Source organism: Euprymna scolopes, chromosome 46, assembly GCF_053919585.1.
Source record: "Euprymna scolopes isolate OS-2025 chromosome 46, ASM5391958v1, whole genome shotgun sequence".
NCBI classification, from domain to species: Eukaryota; Metazoa; Mollusca; class Cephalopoda; order Sepiida; family Sepiolidae; genus Euprymna; species Euprymna scolopes.
Window position 1 is genome coordinate 149,976,933 of NC_136527.1, and position 21,438 is coordinate 149,998,370.

At 33.0% G+C, this 21,438-nt stretch overlaps 1 protein-coding gene across 1 annotated transcript; it reads right to left on the reverse strand.

The window, feature by feature from the left end:
- Positions 1-8,538: 8,538 nt before the first annotated feature.
- LOC145270231 (uncharacterized) lies at positions 8,539-14,109 on the reverse strand. The gene is made up of 3 exons (XM_080125867.1): positions 12,661-14,109; positions 10,299-12,543; positions 8,539-9,113 (listed from the first exon to the last, which is right to left on the reverse strand). The coding sequence occupies exons 1-3, from the start codon at positions 14,107-14,109 to the stop codon at positions 8,539-8,541; spliced, it is 4,269 nt and encodes a 1,422-aa protein (XP_079981993.1).
- Positions 14,110-21,438: the final 7,329 nt, after the last annotated feature.

Here is a 21,438-nt window from a genome sequence, read left to right on the forward strand (position 1 = left end):
GGTGGCAACAACACAAGACACATTGATAAATATATACATATACATATACAAAGATATGGAATATATATATATACATATATATATATAATAAATTTAATGGTGGCAACAACACAAGACACATTGATAAATATATACATAAACATATACAAAGATATGGAATATATATATATACATACATATATATATATATATATGTATAATAAATTTAATGGTGGCAACAACACAAGACACATTGATAAATATATACATATACATATACAAAGATATGGACCTATATTACCTGTTGGTGGATACTTTTAACTGATTTAGGGGTGATAATCTAAGCTGGTTTTAAGCGAATTCATTGCTGCAGATTTTCTTTTTGCCTCCTCAATTTGCAGTTATTTTTTTGAATTGACGTGAACACTAGAATAGTTCAATTAAAAGTCAAATATGAACACATAAAATTATAGAAGAATAAAAGACCAATCAAATGAGGTATATTCTCTTTATACAGTTACATTAAATTTAGCTTAAATTTGCAGTTTTTGAAAAAATTAGTGCTGGCTTTTTGGACGCCATCGAAATAGCTTTCAGTAATGCGATTCCTTTGGGTTTTTACTTCTCAATACCGACTTTTTTTTATTTTATCGTTATTGGATATTCTACTCTTCTCTAAATCATTTTTCCTTTTTCCTCCATTCCCTTTGCTTCACTATTTTTTAACTTTTACCAAGTAAGCTCTATGTCTTACTTGTAGTTTCATTAAATACTTTGCAAGCAAAATCCGATTCAACATTTTGCTAATTCTAACTTTCTAATGAGAAGGAAAGTATTTCTTTTGAAACTCTGCAGAGTAATAGACAATCCACTTAATTTGTGTTTTCTTTTTGAAAATTAAATGCTTTTAACGCTTCTTAAAGGTTTTTTAACATGTTTTATTAATTCTTTGTTCTTACACACACACACACACACATATATATATATATATATATATATATATATATATATATATATATATATAAAAAGGACATACTGAAGATGATGGTTTTCGTCGAAATATATTTATTGACTTTAACATAAATTTCTAACAAAATAAATATCTGTTTATTTTGTAACAATGCATTGGGTCTGGCTTCAAACGTATATAATACGTATCTTATTTAATTCAAACTCAACCAGCGCTTCCAAGGAACAAAATCTTTACATATATATATATATATATATATATATATATATATATATATATATATATATACACACATATGCATATACATAGGCATATATATATATACAAACATATTTATGTACATATACCTGCACATATATACAGATATATAAATATTTACATATACATGCAAACAAATGCATACACATGCATATAATTATATTTAGGCAGCATTTTTCTTTTAAGCATATTTTCTTAAATAGTATAGACCTTTTTTTGGAGGGGATCATTGCAAACTTCAGAATAACGGTCTTTACTTCTGGCATGAACTGGCTGATGCAATTGCGATATTTGGCATAAGTATGAGTACTTGCAAATCATTCTGGATTCATAGCCAAGAATAGATTAACTGATATTGAACAATATATATATAACGTTTTATGGTGCGTTTAATTTATGATTAGTTTATTATTTTATAAAATTTCGAAACATTTCAGGATGTTACTAACATTGGTAATGTTTACATTATAAATATTAGTTTTGGTTCGTTTTTATTGGTAATGATTCCAGTATTTCAAGTTGACATTTATTATATCTATTCCTAAATAGGGACAAAAATACGAATGTTGATTAGTCAGGTGGTTAAATATAGCACTGTTTTTAGAGCGATGCATGGTTAATCTCCTCGACAAAGTGGTGGCAATGAAACCTATGTAAATGTTTTCTTCTTTATTGTCGGAGCAAGTCTGTCAAAGAGCATTTGAATTCATAAATTTTAGTCCTATCAAGCAACTCATTCGATTAATGCTAAAATAATGCCGTTTTTAGTCACATGCAAGCAGCTCTATAAGTCATTCCGTCGGTCAGTCGGTCTGTCAGTCAATCTGTCGGTCGGTCTGTCCATAACACTTTTGTGCTTGACCTTTTTGGGTAAGATCAATGGTCTGTTGTTAATAGATGCCGTTCTTAGCTTTTTAAGCTTTTCTTTGTCTTTTGGCCAAGATCAAAGTGTAGTATCTGTTCTTACTACATGCTGTACTTATTGTAATATAAAGTGGGGGATCAGTTTTCTGTATTAATTTAATGTAAAATGATCACCCACTTTACAACCAGTCATTCTCAAAGTCATTCAAGTAATTCTCCAGATTATTTAAGTTGTTTTTTTTAACGCTTCCAGTTATTTTTTAAGCATTCAAGTCATTCTTAAGGTCATTCAATTCATCCTTAAGTTCATTAAAGTTGTTCTAAGTCATTTACTTTTTATTTATTTAAGTCATTCCAGCCCATTTTTCAGTCATTTTAGTTTATCTTTAAGAATTTCATGTCAATCCTACATTCACACATTCATTCATTACACGAGAGCATGCGACTAATGGCTATCGGCCTGTTTGACTTGACGTTGAACGTCAAAAAATGATATTAATTTTGCACAAACTTAATATATAATAAGGTTAGATGTTTTAAATTTATTATAGTAAATGATTAATTTTATATTTTGTTATGGCCTACGGTTTGCACATTTTTATTAATATTTTAATACTGTTTCTCCTACTATATAGTTATAATTAATTCGATAATGATAGAATAGTTTAATATGTGTAGTAGATTTGGGTGTGGATTATGTATTATTTTGATAAATATTGCAAAATTTCCGAATTTATTCATCCATTAAAAAAGCTACAGTAAAATCTATACGTTTTAGCATTGAAAGTATAATCCATAAAGAAAATAAATAACCCACTTTTAACGGAGAAATTACGAGATTTTTATATTTTATTTACAGTTTCGTGTTAGGGGTGTCAAAAATTCCTACAAAAATTTTGATACTTGATAGTTAATCTATATCTTTAACTATACATTAACAAATACTTTTAAAATAATACAAAAGCTGCTTCAAAGAAGGTAATTTTTCTCAACCCTGCAATTATTTGGACAATCGAGTATGCTAGATGTGTATATGGTAATTATTATTATTATTATTATTATTATTATTATTTCGAGTTAAATTATTGTGTATATGGTAATTATTATTATTATTATTATTTCGAGTTAACTTATTGTGAATATGGTAATTATTATTATTATTATTATTATTATTATTATTTCGAGTTAAATTATTGTGTATATGGTAATTATTATTATTTTGAGTTAAATTATTGTGTATATGGTAATTATTATTATTATTTCGAGTTAAATTATTGTGTATATGGTAATTATTATTATTTCAAGTTAAATTATTGTGTATATGGTAATTATTATTATTATTATTATTATTATTATTATTATTTCGAGTTAAATTATTGTGTATATGGTAATTATTATTATTTCGAGTTAAATTATTGTGTATATGGTAATTATTATTATTATTTCGAGTTAAATTATTGTGTATATGGTAATTATTATTATTATTTCGAGTTAAATTATTGTGTATATGGTAATTATTATTATTATTATTATTATTATTATTTCGAGTTAAATTATTGTGTATATGGTAATTATTATTATTTCGAGTTAAATTATTGTGTATATGGTAATTATTATTTTCTATGCTATCATAAGGTTTACTAAAATAAACACATTTTGTACAGTGTGTTAATCTATAGGTGTGTAAGAAATTTCGTGAAAATAATGAATAATTCCACCCCATCTTTCCAAGCTTATAACTCCTCGAAAAATGTAATTCAAGCCCTATTTTTTTTTCAATTAAAGGAGCAAGGACCAAGGTTTCATTAAAAAAAAAAAGTGTTTTTTTTTTAAAAAAAAGGTTTTAAACTTCGGACTTTACTGGTAAATTTCTAAAAAACAGTTCTTTTTTTTGTTTTAAATTTGAATATATTATTTATTGACCTTTTCTCTTCAATTTGTGATTTATAAGACTTTGGTACATAAATTATTTACTTTTTAATAGACATTTCAAAATGGGAGGCGTGAACTATTCGAGCCCCTGTCTTTCGAAGCTTATAACTCCTCGAAAAATGTAATTCAAGCCCTAATTGTTTTCAATTAAAGGAGCAAGGACCAAGTTTCCATTAAAAAAAAGAAGACAAAACAAATAACGTGGTTTTAAAAAAAAGATTTTAAACTTCAAACTTTACAGGTAAAATTCTAAAAAACACTACGATCTTTTTTGTTTTAAATTTGAATATATTATTTATTGACCTTTTCTCTTCAATTTGTGAGTAAATTAATTGTTTACTTTTCGGTGAGTAAATTAATTATTTACTTTTTAATAGAAACTTGAAAATGAGGGGGGGCGTGAATTTAAAAAAAAACATTTGTCTAAAATATTATATTCGGTTTGTTGGAAAGAACATAAAATTTCACATTGACCCTGAAAATATCGTAAAAATAGAATCAATAGAAAAATTTTGATAGATTTTTAAAGTTTAAAAATTGAAAAATATTGAGTTCGGAAAATTCATTACTTTAAAAAAATATATATTTCTATTACTTTTAAAACAACTTTAATAGTTTATTTTGGAAGTATAATCCATAAAGAAAATAAATAACCCACTTTTAACGGAGAAATTACGAGATTTTTATATTTTATTCGCAGTTTCGTGTTAGGGGTGTCAAAAATTCCTACAAAAATTCTGATACTTGATAGTTAATCTATATCTTTAACTATACATTAACAAATACTTTTAAAAATAATACAAAAGCTGCTTCAAAGAAGGTAATTTTTCTCAACCCTGCAATTACTTGGACAATCGAGTATGCTAGATGTGTATATGGTAATTATTATTATTATTATTATTATTATTTCGAGTTAAATTATTGTGTATATGGTAATTATTATTATTATTATTATTTTGAGTTAAATTATTGTGTATATGGTAATTATTATTATTTCGAGTTAAATTTTTGTGTATACGGTAATTATAATTATTTCGAGTTAAATTATTGTGTATATTATTATTATTATTATTATTATTATTTCCAGTTAAATTATTGTGTATATGGTAATTATTATTATTTCGAGTTAAATTATTGTGCATATTATCATTATTATTATTTCGAGTTAAATTATTGTGTATATGGTAATTATTATTATTTCGAGTTAAATTATTGTGTATATGGTAATTATTATTATTATTATTTCGAGTTAAATTATTGTGTATATGGTAATTATTATTATTTCAAATTAAATTATTGTGTATATTATTATTATTATTATTATTATTTCAAGTTAAATTATTGTGTATGTGGTAATTATTATTATTATTATTATTATTTCGAGTTAAATTATTGTGTATATGGTAATTATTATTATTATTATTATTATTATTATTTCGAGTTAAAATATTGTGTATATGGTAATTATTATTATTTCGAGTTAAATTATTGTGTATATGGTAATTATTATTATTATTATTATTTCGAGTTAAATTATTGTGTATATGGTAATTATTATTATTATTATTATTATTATTTCGAGTTAAATTATTGTGTATATGGTAATTATTATTATTATTATTATTATTATTTCGAGTTAAATTATTGTGTATATGGTAATTATTATTATTATTATTGTTATTATTTCGAGTTAAATTATTATGTATATGGTAATTATTATCATTATTATTATTATTATTATTAGTATTATTTCGAGTTAAATTATTGTGTATATGGTAATTATTATTATTATTATTTCGAGTTAAATTATTGTGTATATGGTAATTATTATCATTATTATTATTATTATTATTTTGAGTTAAATTATTGTGTATATGGTAATTATTATTATTATTATTATTATTATTATTTTGAGTTAAATTATTGTGTATATGGTAATTATTATTATTATTATTATTATTATTTCGAGTTAAATTATTTTGTATATGGTAATTATTATTATTTTCTATGCTATCATAAGGTTTACTAAAATAAACACATTTTGTACAAAATTCTATATGTTAGATTGAAAAAAATATTTTTAGGAGATTATTTTGAAATAGAAGCTTCACACATTTTTTTTATTTGCGAAATCAATATTTTTATTAGATTGCAATAAAAAAAAAACCGGGTTTGTATTACTGTACACATAGATTCGAAAAAGTTGTCAAAAAACAAATATAGAAAAAATAAATGTTATCAAAGGCAAGATAAGTTACTTTTCTACCTAACTGGATATATTTTTTGTGTTTTTATTCAGTGTAACATGTTTATTCAGCTCGAAAAACATGCAGTGTTTACCGATATATTCGAAAATTCAAAATGGCGCCCGACCGTCTCTTTAACACGGTAAGTTTGGGAAAAGATGTTATAAATAATAAACTAGACAAAATACTATTAAAAATCACCGAATATATGTTAACTTATGTCACGGTAACATATATTGAGCGAATTTCTAACAGTATTTTTTCTAGTTTATTATTTATAATACCTTTTCCCAAACTTACCCTCTCCGAGAGAGAATCGGCCGCCATTTTGAATTTTCCAATACATCGGTAAACACTGTATGCTCTTCGAGCTGAATAAACATGTTACACTGAATAAAAACACAAAGAATATATCCAGTTAGGTAGAAAAGTAACTTATCTTGCCTTTGATAACATTTATTTGTTCTATATTTGTTTTTTGACAACTTTTTCGAATCTATGTGTACAGTAATACAAACCCAAATAAACTTATTTTAATGTTTCTAATTAATTTAAAACTTATTGGATTTAAATTTTTTAAAGTGTATAAAGAAAGAAAAAATAATAACTTACCTTTTTTTTTTCCTGGAATTCATTACGAAAAAAAAAAACATCGGAATAATTTCGTTTTTCTTTTGTCTTCAAAATACAAACATTGTTTTGTTTGTTAGGATTTCTTCAGACAGTTGATACAATTTTTGTTTTGTGTGTCCAATTCATGAAGAAATTAAATATGTAAAAATATAAAAGAATCAAAATTAAAAGATGAAAAACACTATTTAAACATGAAATTGTTAAAACAGAAATTCAACTGCTAAAGAAAAATGAATATAGGTCATCGTAACACGGTGTAATCATTATTTCGTTCCTCGTGTAAAAATGTCCGTTTATTAGTTAACCGTGCCGAATTGTTCTGTTCTCCTATCAAGTTTAGATTATATTTGTCCACGCTTCAGGTTTGCTGTAAGATTAAGACTGGGCATTTAATTATTTGGGCTAGTCGAACTACTATTAACGTCCATTAACGAGAACAATCGTCTGAATAATCCAAATAGTTCTCATAAAATATTTCACATAAACAACTCAAATTTAGGTTAATAATCGGCGAAGCTACCAAAAAGTAACCCTTTCGAATGAAGATGGATATAAACAATATTTTTTATATAATTTTTTAATTTTACTTAAAATATATATGAACAAAATATTTTAGAAAATACTTTCTTAATTTTAAATAAAAATTGATTGTAAACATTTTTAAAAAATAATTATTGGAAAATATTGCAAAGTGTTTACATAGCTGGTTCTTTTAGCGAATTCTTAATAGGATGCTATAAAAAAGGTATAATCAAGGACCAAGGTCTGAGGCTAAGAAATTTATCCTAACACATCAATGACAACTGGCTGAGAGAGAAAGAGAAAAAGAACGTCTTACCTCTTGCAACAGATGCCGTCGGTTGCGACCTCAGGTATTAGTCCTTGTGGTCCCGTAATAATTCTTTATCAATACAATAATTGATTGAGAAAGAAAAAACAAAGGAACTACCAAGACGGTGTCCCAATAGTAAATAAGAGAAGAAGAAAAGAAAAGGAAAGAGAAGAAAAGGAACAACTTCAGACACGGTGTGAACCGATTGTAAAGATGGGGGTAAAAATTAACACACAAGCTAGTCAACCCATACAATTTTATAGAAGGTCTAGGGTCACATGATTTATCCATTAGTATAAAAAACAATCACAAAGGGAAAGACGCTTTCGCATCCATCTCTCAAAACCCGAGGTCATTGAAGGTAGGAAAGATTTTCTTATACACTCCCGTCTCAAGAGAAAAAATAAATAAATAAATAAAATAAATGAATAAATAAATAGTAAACAGTGAAGTTGTCTGAGTACATTTTAATACAAATAACTGTTAATTTTGGGTCCAAACACTCAAAATTCTAAATTTAGATTCCCGGGACATGGATCCAACTTGATAAATTGAACACATCCAAGAAAAATAAGTTTTAAGGGGTCGAAGCAAAAACCCCCCCAAAAAACTGAACCTTCAGCCAATCCCTGGTCCAAACATTCCAAACCAACATAAAGTGTATTCAGACATAGGGCAAGCTTCGTAATCGGTTTTTGTCAAAATTTGACTGCCAAGCCGGCTGAACTGCTAGTAAATAAATAAAAATAAAGGATAAAGAGAAAAGGAAGAAAAAAAAATGGGAGAGGTAAATAAATAATTACCTATTTTCTGAGAGTGGACTGTTAGTGAATTGAATGTAGGCAATTCCAACAGTACCAATTCTCACCCTCTGGGGGAACTTGCTGAATACCTACGCAGTTGAAATGGTACCATTGATTGCATTCATCACAGCATATCATTGGACTACCATTATCCGGTAGAACACATCCTGGGCAAATACATGCATGTTCAGCATCATTTAATAAATTATCCACCATCATATCATGGGATAATGAAGGATCCTGGTTGAGGCAACTTCCACACCGCCAACTCTCCTCTTCTGGTGGAGGTCGATATAGACCAACACAGGAAAAATGGTACCAGTCATCACAGCAGTCACAACATATCATGGCACTGCCATTGTCTGGTTCACCACAATCAGGGCAAATCCAACCAAGCTCTGTGCCCTCTTCAATAGGGTCTTCAAGTACAGATGTACAGCCATTCAGATTGTCATCAGCATTCCCCATCAAGGAATCAAGTCCATCAATGGGTTCTTGAATAGACGACTCCAAGGGATAGAGGTGCTTCAGGGAATGAACTTGCAAGGAGCCATCTCCTCGTTTTATCTGAGCAGATCTCACCAATCCGTCATCTCCTGTAAATAGACGTGTGACCCTACCCAATGCCCAAAATGGTCGAGGTTTGTTAGGGAGTTTGATTGTGACTACATCTCCCACACAAACAACTGGTGAAGTCCCTCCTTGTTGTCTTTGAGCATGCTCTCTTACACTAAGCAGATAATCTTCGTACCAAATTTTCTTAAATCTTTTTAATGCATCATTCCTGCAATTTAAGGACTCTAAGAGTTGTTTCCGAGAGGGAGGTTCTAGTTGATAAATACCCTCCCCATCCATTCTCAAAATCAAACGAGGGTTTACTACAGGGCGTAAAAAGTGATTTGGACTTATTATTTCCAAACTTGAGTCAGATGAACTTCTGTAAGTCAAGGGACGGTCATTTATGGCATTTTGTACATCAGAAATAATTGTCAGGAGATCGAAATAATCATGACTAGCTCGTCCAATTAATTTATACAAGCAAGACTTGATGGTTTTAATCAGTCTTTCCCATACACCTCCATACCAAGGAGAGTGTACAGGGATCTTAACATGCTTGATTTGGCATGTCCCCAATTTCTCCCTGAATTCACTGGAAGCAATCACCTCATGAATCATGTCACATCCAGCCACAAATGACTTAGCATTGTCACTATAAATATGCAAAGGAATCCCATAAATATTTGAAAATCGAATCAAGGCCATTAGGAATGAGTGAACAGACATATCCTCAATCAGTTCTAGATGAACTGACCGTACCTCCAAACAAGTAAAGACCAGGATATACATCTTCACCCTCTCCCCACCTCTCAGAACCCACAGATGACCCGTATAGTCTACTCCTGTGTGCAAAAATGGTCTTATCATATTCACCCGATGTTTAGGTAAATCAGTCATTTTGGGGTAGGTAAATGGAATAGAGTTAAATTTCTGGCACAAGGAGCATCCTGATAAAATTCTCTTTACCGCCTGCCTACCCTGGGGTATCCAGTACCCAGATAACCTGACCTTATTCAAGGTAGCAGGAACACCCAGATGCTTACACTGGTGGTGACAGTCCAATATTATGAGATTAGTAAGATGGTGATCCTTAGCAATAAGCAAGGGATTAACTATTTCGTATTCATATACAGAGACCTTCCCAATTCTTCCCTTGGATCGAATTAATCCTTCCTTATCCAAAAAAAGGTTTAGACTTCCCACTCTCGGTGGTATTGACCTACCTGAAGGATTTTGTAAGTATTCTAATTCCTCCCAGAAGGATTGTTTCTGCATTACTTTCATCAAGTGTGTCCGAGCCATCTTACCAAAGTCGGAGTCTCTTTTCCTCAACCTATTAATAAACTTGAACACACATGTGGTGACATTTAATAGTTTAGACAATGAAGAATATCTATCATATTGCACAACTGGCTCCTCCTGGCTGTGCGAAACAGCACAAACCATCGAAGATACAATCTTTTTGCTTTCTGGGCTCAAACAACTCAAAGGATTTTCAGGCCAAGAAATCGGTTGGTCTCTTAGCCAAGACGGTCCAGATACCCAATATTCCAAATTGGCCCTCAGTTTAGAGGTAGGAATACCCCTGGTGATAAGGTCAGCGGGATTCTGTGCAGTAGGCACATATTTAAACTGAATGGCCACACCAAATTTAGACATCAATTCAGCCTCCCATTGACTAATGTCCTTCAATCTATTCATGGCAAAAACATTCTTGCTATTAGTCCGCCTTGTGACCAACCAGGATAATACTATTTGTGAATCAACTGCAAGAAATACCTTTTTGAAACTTACATTAGAATAGGCCTTCAACAAAGTCGGAAGGCACTTGATGGCCAAGAAGGCCGATAAAAGCTCCAGAGTTGGTAAACTCTTCGATTTAAGAGGCGCCACCTTTGCCTTGGAAAAAACCAGAGATGAAACCTTCCCCTGGACTGCATATGCTGCAAATCCATATGCCCTTTTGGATGCATCACAAAACAGAAATAATTCAGCTTCCCTCCCTTCGTCAAGGGTTTTTCTAGGGAAGGTAACAGAACCAAATTCTGACAATTCATGAGCGATGACTGCCCATTTGGATTGAAGTTCACTTGGCACAATTTCATCCCACTCAAAACCTAATTTCCACAACTCACTAACAAGAGTACGTGCCTGTATAGATACCGGCAAACATAATGAGAGTGGATCGAATATCCTTGATGCTTCAGACAGTATATGCCTTTTAGTTGCTGCTTCAGGGTTACAATTATAGGAAGCAATATTGATGGTATCAGTAAGAGGATCGTAACGATAACCTAATACCTTCTCCCAAGGACAGCTGTGACTCACAAGAGTACCATCTCTCCTCATTAAATCGTGTAATTCTGTATGATTAGAATTGCAAGATTGGAGTATGAATCCTCCTTCTTGCAATCTTTCTACTGCTCGTGTATACAAGCCCGTTAACTCATCCAAGGAATTGCTCGTTTTAATCAGATTATCTACATAAAAATTAGACTGTAACATCCCAGTGCAATCATCCAAAGGATAACGCCCAGCATGAAATTTTAGTATGCAATTCAAGATGAATGGGCTTGCACTAAACCCAAATAAGATTGTTGTGTAACGATAACACATTAGCTTATTATTTTTTCGCAGAAAGAAACAAAATTTATTCTTATCAGATTCACTAGATAATCGAATCATCAAGAATGCCTTCTTGATGTCTGCTAAAAATACATACCTATTTGTTCGGAAAAGCAGAGTTAAATCAAGCATGTCCCCTGTTAAGTTGATCCCAGGATAAGCAGCATCATTTAGAGAGACAGAGTTCTTAGTTTTAAAAGAACAGTTAAAAACTGGTCGAATTTTAGTTGTAGTTGTATGCTCGTCTTTGAACACAGGTCTATGTGGAACCCACACATAATGCTTGTATTCCTGAGGGGAGCATTCTAGGGGTTCAATTATCCCTTCTCTTTCTTGGTCTTCAAAAACCTTAATATACTCCTCATATAAGTCCTTCTTCTTTAAATTGAATACTACTCTGTCCAGCACCTTAAGTGCTATATGATGGTTAGATTGAACCTGAGATAACTTGTCCTTATGCCAAGGCAATTTAACCAAATAATGACCATCTTTATAAACTATGTTTTGCATGAATTCTTCCATCTTTTGATTGTCATAGTCAGAAACCGATTCTATGTCAGGCAGTCCCAAGGATTCTAGACTAAACATCCATTCCAAGCCCCGATCCACAGTGCTTCCTTCAAAAATGTCGGCAAATGGATCCACATAGGTCGGAACAGGATTCACAATACTATTAACCAAAGAATCGTTACAATAGTACTGCCTGTCAATTTCATAGCTCAAGGCTCCCGGAGTTATAGCAATCTTACTGATTTGGTTCTCATGCAAAAAATGTTTTGTATTTCCTATGGGGATAATGCCAGCGGATGTCTGCCAAGCCGCACCATTCATGCATCGTGTTATCTTCATGGGACGCATATATTGAATCAAATCAATTCCCATGAGACCCCACAATTGTACACTGCCACTCTCTATCTCTGCAGCAAAGGTATAATTCAGTTTTCTTAGGTTTTCCCAAACCAGAGGAAGGTCTGGTACTTTGTGAGACAGATTCAATTCGCAATCAATTAGAATAGGTAGTTGGGGGGCTACTCCTGGCAAGACCTCTACAACTGCTGTTAACTGCTTGAAAATGCGACGTTTTCTCCCCACAAAGGTCACAACGTCCATGGCCACCTCCTCCCACGAGTCTGGATCGCACTTCAGGTGCTGAAGAACCCTTTCAGAGAAATATGACCTCTGACTGCCTGAATCAATAAGGCAATTCAGAGAAACTGAGGAGGCTCCCCTTTTAATTGTGATGTTGACCATTGGCAGTAGGTTTTGAATGTCCCCAAGTTTTGTACTTATGCTAGTATTTATTTCTGTTTCCTCTAGTACAAATTGAGGACACATAGAAGCATAATGCCTCCGAGACTTACAATACCTGCAAGGGAATCTAAATCCCTTGACTCCTGGACAGGCTTTCTGATCATGGCTGGCAACTGTGCAGAACTCACATAATCCAAGTTGCCTACAGCGTTGCAGGCGCTCATTGTATGAGGGATAGGTAGTACACTGAGAACTAGTGTGTCCATTTCTTGCACAAAAATTGCAATAAGGAATCTTGTCTTCCAAGTCTAGGTCTGCGTGAAAACTTTGTAATGCAGAATTTTTAGATGGGCTTCTCGTCCAAACAGCATTTGACCTTGGCTTAAACCGTGGAATCAGTTCTGTCTTAGGAGTTGAAATAGGTTTAATCCGGAGTAATGCTTTAATAACTTCGTGACTATACTGCAGTATGCAGTTCAAGCCAGGATATGGTGTGCTAGAGCCTCTAATGAGCTCTGCCTTTATCTCATCAGGGATCTTATCAAATAGGATATGAGCCACCAGACATCCACTTCCGGAGTCCTCAACTAAAAAATCATAACCATAGTCTGAATCTAACTCACCAAGTTCATACTGAACCTGGGAAAGATATTCCTTTAGTTGTTCGTAAGACTTGTCCACCTTAGGTGTAGACTGCACTATTCCTTTAAAAATTTCTTCCCTAATGGCTTCTCTGTCCCAGTATTCCTCTTTTAAAATATTTATGGCCACATCATAATTATGGTCATTTTCTGACAGGTGATGGATCAGATGAAATGGCCGACCTATCACATATGCCTTAAGGCATATGAGTTTTTCCTTCTTTGAGCTCACTCCAGATGTGCAAAACTCAAAACGGGTTAGGAAATCCCGCAGGGCAAATTTATTGGTTTTATCAACGCCAGTAAATGTTGGACATGTTATTTTAGGCTTCGCTAATTCAATGCCAGATTGAGCTGGGGAAGGTAGAGTGGGAGGAGTTGAGGTTAGTAAAGGGGAATGGATCTCTGGAACCGGTAAGGAAGCATCTAACTGCGACAATAATTTATTCACCCTGGTTTTGTAAGTGAAACTGTCTGTCAAACAGCTCCTCATCTCAATCGATGGTGTCTCCTTCATTATTTTCTTGTCAATATGCAATAACTCTTGGAGCCACTGGAGAATGTCTCGTTTATGAAGTTCTAATACATCTCTCTCAAGAGGTTCAAGTCCACTAAGATTTTCTAGTGTTAAGTCTATCATCGTACGAGTGACTCTCTGATCTTCCAATAAGGATGACCGTGATGATTGTTCAACCTGTAAGGAATTCATTTTAATATAAAAAACAGTACCTGTTGCAATGTTTAGCGAATTCTTAATAGGATGCTATAAAAAAGGTATAATCAAGGACCAAGGTCTGAGGCTAAGAAATTTATCCTAACACATCAATGACAACTGGCTGAGAGAGAAAGAGAAAAAGAACGTCTTACCTCTTGCAACAGATGCCGTCGGTTGCGACCTCAGGTATTAGTCCTTGTGGTCCCGTAATAATTCTTTATCAATACAATAATTGATTGAGAAAGAAAAAACAAAGGAACTACCAAGACGGTGTCCCAATAGTAAATAAGAGAAGAAGAAAAGAAAAGGAAAGAGAAGAAAAGGAACAACTTCAGACACGGTGTGAACCGATTGTAAAGATGGGGGTAAAAATTAACACACAAGCTAGTCAACCCATACAATTTTATAGAAGGTCTAGGGTCACATGATTTATCCATTAGTATAAAAAACAATCACAAAGGGAAAGACGCTTTCGCATCCATCTCTCAAAACCCGAGGTCATTGAAGGTAGGAAAGATTTTCTTATAAGATAATAGGGGCGCCTCCTCAACCCCATTCCAAAAAAGGTTGAATCCAAGCCGAATGATTTTGTTTACTTTATCGACATCATGTAAATTGAAAATAAAAATGTTCGCTTGTCTTCGTCATAAAGTCATTCTTTGGTCTGATTAGTCGATTTTTTTTCTTCGAGAGTAACCTGCCCTTTGTCTTTTGGAGATGGGGGGGGCTCCTTTATTATTATTATTGTTATTATTGTTATTGTTGTTGCTGTTGTTATTATTATTATTATTGTTATTATTATTATTATTATTAAACAAACAAAAAAATTATTAAACAAGATTTGTTTTCTTTTTCCTTCAAGGAGTGGGGGGGGGGGTTTATTTTACATTTGTACAGAATAAAATAAATTTATTTTACATCTGTACAGAATAAAATAAATTTATTTTACATCTGTACAGAATAAAATAAATTTATTTTACATTTGTACAGAATAAAATAAATTTATTTTACATTTGTACAGAATAAAATAAATTTATTTTACATCTGTACAGAATAAAATAAATTTATTTTACATCTGTACAGAATAAAATAAATTTATTTTACATTTGTGCAGAATAAAATAAATTTATTTTACATTTGTACAGAATAAAATAAATTTATTTTACATTTGTGCAGAATAAAATAAATTTATTTTACATTTGTGCAGAATAAAATAAATTTATTTTACATTTGTACAGAATAAAATAAATTTATTTTACATTTGTACAGAATAAAATAAATTTATTTTACATTTGTACAGAATAAAATAAATTTATTTTACATTTGTACAGAATAAAATAAATTTATTTTACATTTGTGCAGAATAAAATAAATTTATTTTACATTTGTACAGAATAAAATAAATTTATTTTACATTTGTACAGAATAAAATAAATTTATTTTACATTTGTACAGAATAAAATAAATTTATTTTACATTTGTACAGAATAAAATAAATTTATTTTACATTTGTGCAGAATAAAATAAATTTATTTTACATTTGTACAGAATAAAATAAATTTATTTTACATTTGTACAGAATAAAATAAATTTATTTTACATTTGTGCAGAATAAAATAAATTTATTTTACATCTGTACAGAATAAAATAAATTTATTTTACATCTGTACAGAATAAAATAAATTTATTTTACATTTGTGCAGAATAAAATAAATTTATTTTACATTTGTACAGAATAAAATAAATTTATTTTACATTTGTGCAGAATAAAATAAATTTATTTTACATTTGTGCAGAATAAAATAAATTTATTTTACATTTGTACAGAATAAAATAAATTTATTTTACATCTGTACAGAATAAAATAAATTTATTTTACATTTGTGCAGAATAAAATAAATTTATTTTACATTTGTACAGAATAAAATAAATTTATTTTACATCTGTACAGAATAAAATAAATTTATTTTACATTTGTGCAGAATAAAATAAATTTATTTTACATTTGTACAGAATAAAATAAATTTATTTTACATTTGTACAGAATAAAATAAATTTATTTTACATTTGTACAGAATAAAATAAATTTATTTTACATTTGTACAGAATAAAATAAATTTATTTTACATTTGTACAGAATAAAATAAATTTATTTTACATTTGTACAGAATAAAATAAATTTATTTTACATTTGTACAGAATAAAATAAATTTATTTTACATTTGTACAGAATAAAATAAATTTATTTTACATTTGTACAGAATAAAATAAATTTATTTTACATTTGAACAGAATAAAATAAATTTATTTTACATTTGTACAGAATAAAATAAATTTATTTTACATTTGTACAGAATAAAATAAATTTATTTTACATTTGTGCAGAATAAAATAAATTTATTTTACATTTGTACAGAATAAAATAAATTTATTTTACATTTGTACAGAATAAAATAAATTTATTTTACATTTGTACAGAATAAAATAAATTTATTTTACATTTGTGCAGAATAAAATAAATTTATTTTACATTTGTACAGAATAAAATAAATTTATTTTACATCTGTACAGAATAAAATAAATTTATTTTACATTTGTGCAGAATAAAATAAATTTATTTTACATTTGTACAGAATAAAATAAATTTATTTTACATTTGTACAGAATAAAATAAATTTATTTTACATTTGTACAGAATAAAATAAATTTATTTTACATTTGTGCAGAATAAAATACCCCCCTCACTCCTTGAAGGAAAAAAAAAATCACCGGCTTCGATATTTTATTCTATGCTTAAAATACTTTTTAGCGCAAAATAATTCGTTTGGAAATAGTGCCGATCCTCAAAAATATTCTCTGGAATTTGTAACGCTAAACTTGGATTAAATCACTTTTTTCTTTCTTTTTTAAAAGTTTAAACCACAAGTAGTGCCTTTAGGGACTGCTAAACGAATGTGAAGAGCTGTAAAAAAAAGAATGCATGATCCCGTGACGTCAGACTTTTGTGTTACGAACTATGGAAAAGCAGAAGCGACTTGATGATTTTTTTAAAAAAAACCTTTGTTTATCTTCTTCAAACTGCAATAAATTCTTAATCTTTGTTATAATTTTGTTAGGTGTTAAGATTTACACATGTTACAAGGTGAGATCTTGCCCTGATGCGAGAAACGGAAGTTGTTGTCATCCCGAGTGCGGAGAAAAAGGGATTTTTGAACATCTGCAGGGGCAGGGCCGGCCATCCGCTCAGTCTTCCGGAAAAAAGAAGAAAAAAAAAAAAAAAAAAAAAGAGGCAGCACATACATGGCTGACCGGAAAATCGCAGCCGCTACGAGATTATCTATTCACAAGTGAGCGGTATTTATTTGTGTGCTTTTGTGGTTATTCCAGATTTAATGTATCACACGGCATCTCCACAACGTTACAATCAAACAAGCCACACCTATACCCCGCATCATCAAAACAATCACGTCTTAACAGACGAGCCGTCTCTAAACCCTGCTCTCGCCTCTAGACGACCCTTACAACCCGACAAGACTTTATTGTGACTATTACGGGTGCCGGGTAAAACCAACACAAAGTCAAGTATCTGCAGAATGTCTTCTTGGTTCCTCCTCTTCTCTTTTCTCTCTCCCAACAATCGAACACAGCATATAATAACAAAACTCTAAAGCACGTCTGACAGCACTGACTTCTGCCAACAGTCTGCCGCTCCTCTTAACAACACAGGCTTGTTATATCGCAAAATCGTTCACCTCTATTTGCATATTCTTCTAACTCACGTGGTGATCACTACTCTATAAATAAGAGTCTTGACCATTTCTTTTCTTTCTTTTTATTTATTTTTGGTGACCGACCCGCACGTGGTCTATCCAGGTAAGTCACGCATTTCTCCACACTCCCCCCTGATCTCATGATCACAAACAGGACATGCGGGCAATCGTCGTTGGCGGGTACTCCTTCGAAGAAGCACTTCCTCATTGCTGTTTTCTTCATTACCACCATCATTACTACCAGTCTGTTCCATTATCCCGTCTCGTGGTTCCATAGGCGGTGTCTCACAATCAGGGCAGGGGGGCAGTATCCGTCTTTGTCGGGTACTTCTCCGAAGAATCGGAGGCGTCATCTCCTCGGTATGCTCCATCATCCCTTCTCGCTGGGTTTCGCAATCACGGGGGGTGGGCAGTATTCGTCTCTGTCGAGTATTTCGATGAGGCATTACTTCCTTGTGTCCATCGCTCTCCTCACTATTGTCATCAGTATGTCCCATCATTCCCTCATCTGGTTCTGTTGGTGGTGTTTCTATGCTCACCTGAAGGGGCAGTAAGTGATCAGGATCATCTCTGAACGGTGTGTGATCCTCCTCATCGTCCTCAGAATCAGAAGAGGTATAACAAGGGCGGATATCTTTTACGTGACGTGGTATGCCACCAATCAACATGGTCTGAGGACTTATGATTTCATCTATTTTTCCCCGGAAAAATTTCGTAGTGCACCCAGCATTTGGGGTTTTTATCCAAACAAGGTCTCCCACCTGATATGGTGTATTGACAACACTCACCACTGATGGTATGGCATCAACTCCTTTCACACGCTGTTCATATTGGTAAATCCCATTGGCTGGTGCAGTTGCTGGTGTTGCATTGTCCTTGGGTGTTATATTATACCAGTACACAGCTTCTGGAATAGAGCACTGCGTCCTGGCTGCAATTCTTTTGATGGTGCGGTGACACCGTTCTGCTATACCATTACCCTCGGGATAATATGCACACCGATAATGCATTTTAATCCCCCATTCGTGCACGAATTTCTGAAATTCTTGACATCGAAATGTGGCGGCATTATCAGTCAGAATTTCAATCGGGGCACCACGTTAAAAAAAGACGGCTCTCAACTGTTGTATAATGCTGGCTGCATCCTGTCGTGTCAACAGGCGCCATATTGTGAAACGCGTCGGGCCACAATCCGTCATGGTCAAAAAATGTTTGCCCCCATAATGTGTTATGTCTATCCCTACTCGCTGCCAGTTGCCCTCCACCTCGAGCTTCCCTTTTTGCCATTGGGATGGTGCCGGATCAATTCTCTGACACTCTTCACACGAACGTATGGCTGCTTTCACTGATGCTTTTGTAGTTGCAGGGCATACTCTTCGGACAAAATATGCAGTCCTCTGAATTCCAGGATGTCCAATCTGCTGGTGTATCATACGGATCTGGTCAGGTGTTAATTGATCCGTTACAGTCGCGCATGTTTGTTGTTGAAGATCGGATCCCTGCCTCATTGCATCGATCCACCTCTTTGGTACTCGAGTCAAGCTATCAGCCAAATTCTGCATCGACGAGACTAACGTAATGTCTACCTGCAAGCTGTATTCGTCAACTAGACGCTTAATTATTGCTAGTCTCCTTCGTACTAGCATTTCACTTGCAGCTCTAGTCTTAACTCGAGCCTTTCCAGTCAAGGTGTCGGTTAACCAATGGTAAACACACAATGAGTCAGTGTGGAGATGCACAACATTAGTCTGCCATTGCAATGCGAGATTAAGACCTTTTAACGTGGCATCAAGTTCTGCCAAATTTATATGTTGGGCATCATTTTTCGGACGAAGCCAGCATGCATCTTCCACAACAACACCTAGTTGCTCCAACACGACACCTGTAGCCAACGAACTTGCGTCAACCTATGCATTTAGTTCGTTTCCAGACACTTGCCACTCACCCCGGGCAGGGTCATTCCTATGCACTCTGGACAACATTTCAGCCATCATTTGTTGGAGAGAATCATCATCCGCAACATCGTCCCATCCTTTTGTTACTGTAGTCACTCGTCTTTTCACCACTCCTGTTGCCGATCGGAGCCATCCACAGACAGGTAGATGTCCTACCAATTTACCACAGATAGAAAACACAGTACGTCTTGTTAATACATTGGGTAACTTTGGAAGTGGGCTCCCTCGTTTCCATCGCAACGTATTGCCCTCCTCCCAGACCTCGAGGCCTAGCACGGGCACTCCATCCTTTAGGCGCTTAGGGTCTTTGCTTATTAACCCAAACGCTTTCAGTTTTATTCGAACTGCATCCGCAGACATTATGTCCTCATTAACATAGATGTCATCTATGTAGGCTGAAGCAGCTTTTGCTGTGGTCTCATCCTGCATCAAAACAGTTTTAATAATGGTTGTCATAATCAAGGGTGCTACGTTTAGGCCAAAACCCAAACGTGTCAAACAATATAGTTTTCCCTTGAGTAGTACTGTCTGAAACGGCCATAATGACTCATGGACACGTATCTGCAGGTAGGCCCTCTTTAGATCCAGAAGTGCTACATTGCTCCCTTTTTGACGCCACTCTCTCAGTTTAGCAGCGCACACATCTGCGTTTCCGGTAAACGCATCAACATGCCGATTCAACTCTCGGTAATCCATTACGGGACGAATTTTTTCTTTGGTAGGTTGTTCAACAGCCATGAGCGGAATTAATCCCTTGGGTGGTCCCAGACGTTCCTGTGGGTATGGTATTAACCAACCGTTGTCAATCCACATCTGAAGTTCTTCTTCATATGCGGCCCTATTCTTGGTAGAAACTGCATACTCTGGAATCGTGTTGCACAGCCGATCTGGTTCCTGGCCCATGGCCCATTTCCACTTTGCAGTCCACACCCTTTCGTTGTCATCAAATGTAGCACAGAAGTCCTTTTCTTCAATCGACATGGCTGCACAGACGTCTTTCCCTTCTCCAAGCCTGATACCTCTAGCTGCTGTGATTGTAACGCCTCCTAGTGCTTGTATTGCATCAATTCCAAGCAACATGTCGTAGCCAAGGGGTTTCTCCTGCATCACCAGAACGTCAACTTTAGCTGTGTCACCCTTCTCAGTGCAGATTGTGACTGTCCCTTCACCACAACATACCCGTGATAAGCCATTGATGGTCATAACGCCAACTGGGTTCCTCCGCCACACCGGACAGCAATGGGCACTAACTATAGACCGGGAACACCCCGTGTCTATAAGTGCTGAACACTGCACATCATCAAGTTTAACGCTAATGACAGGCAATCCTGTGTTTATTGGTTGGCAGGGGGCAAGGGTAGCGATAGTACCTTGCCCCCAACTTCGTTTCCCGAACAGTTGCGAGA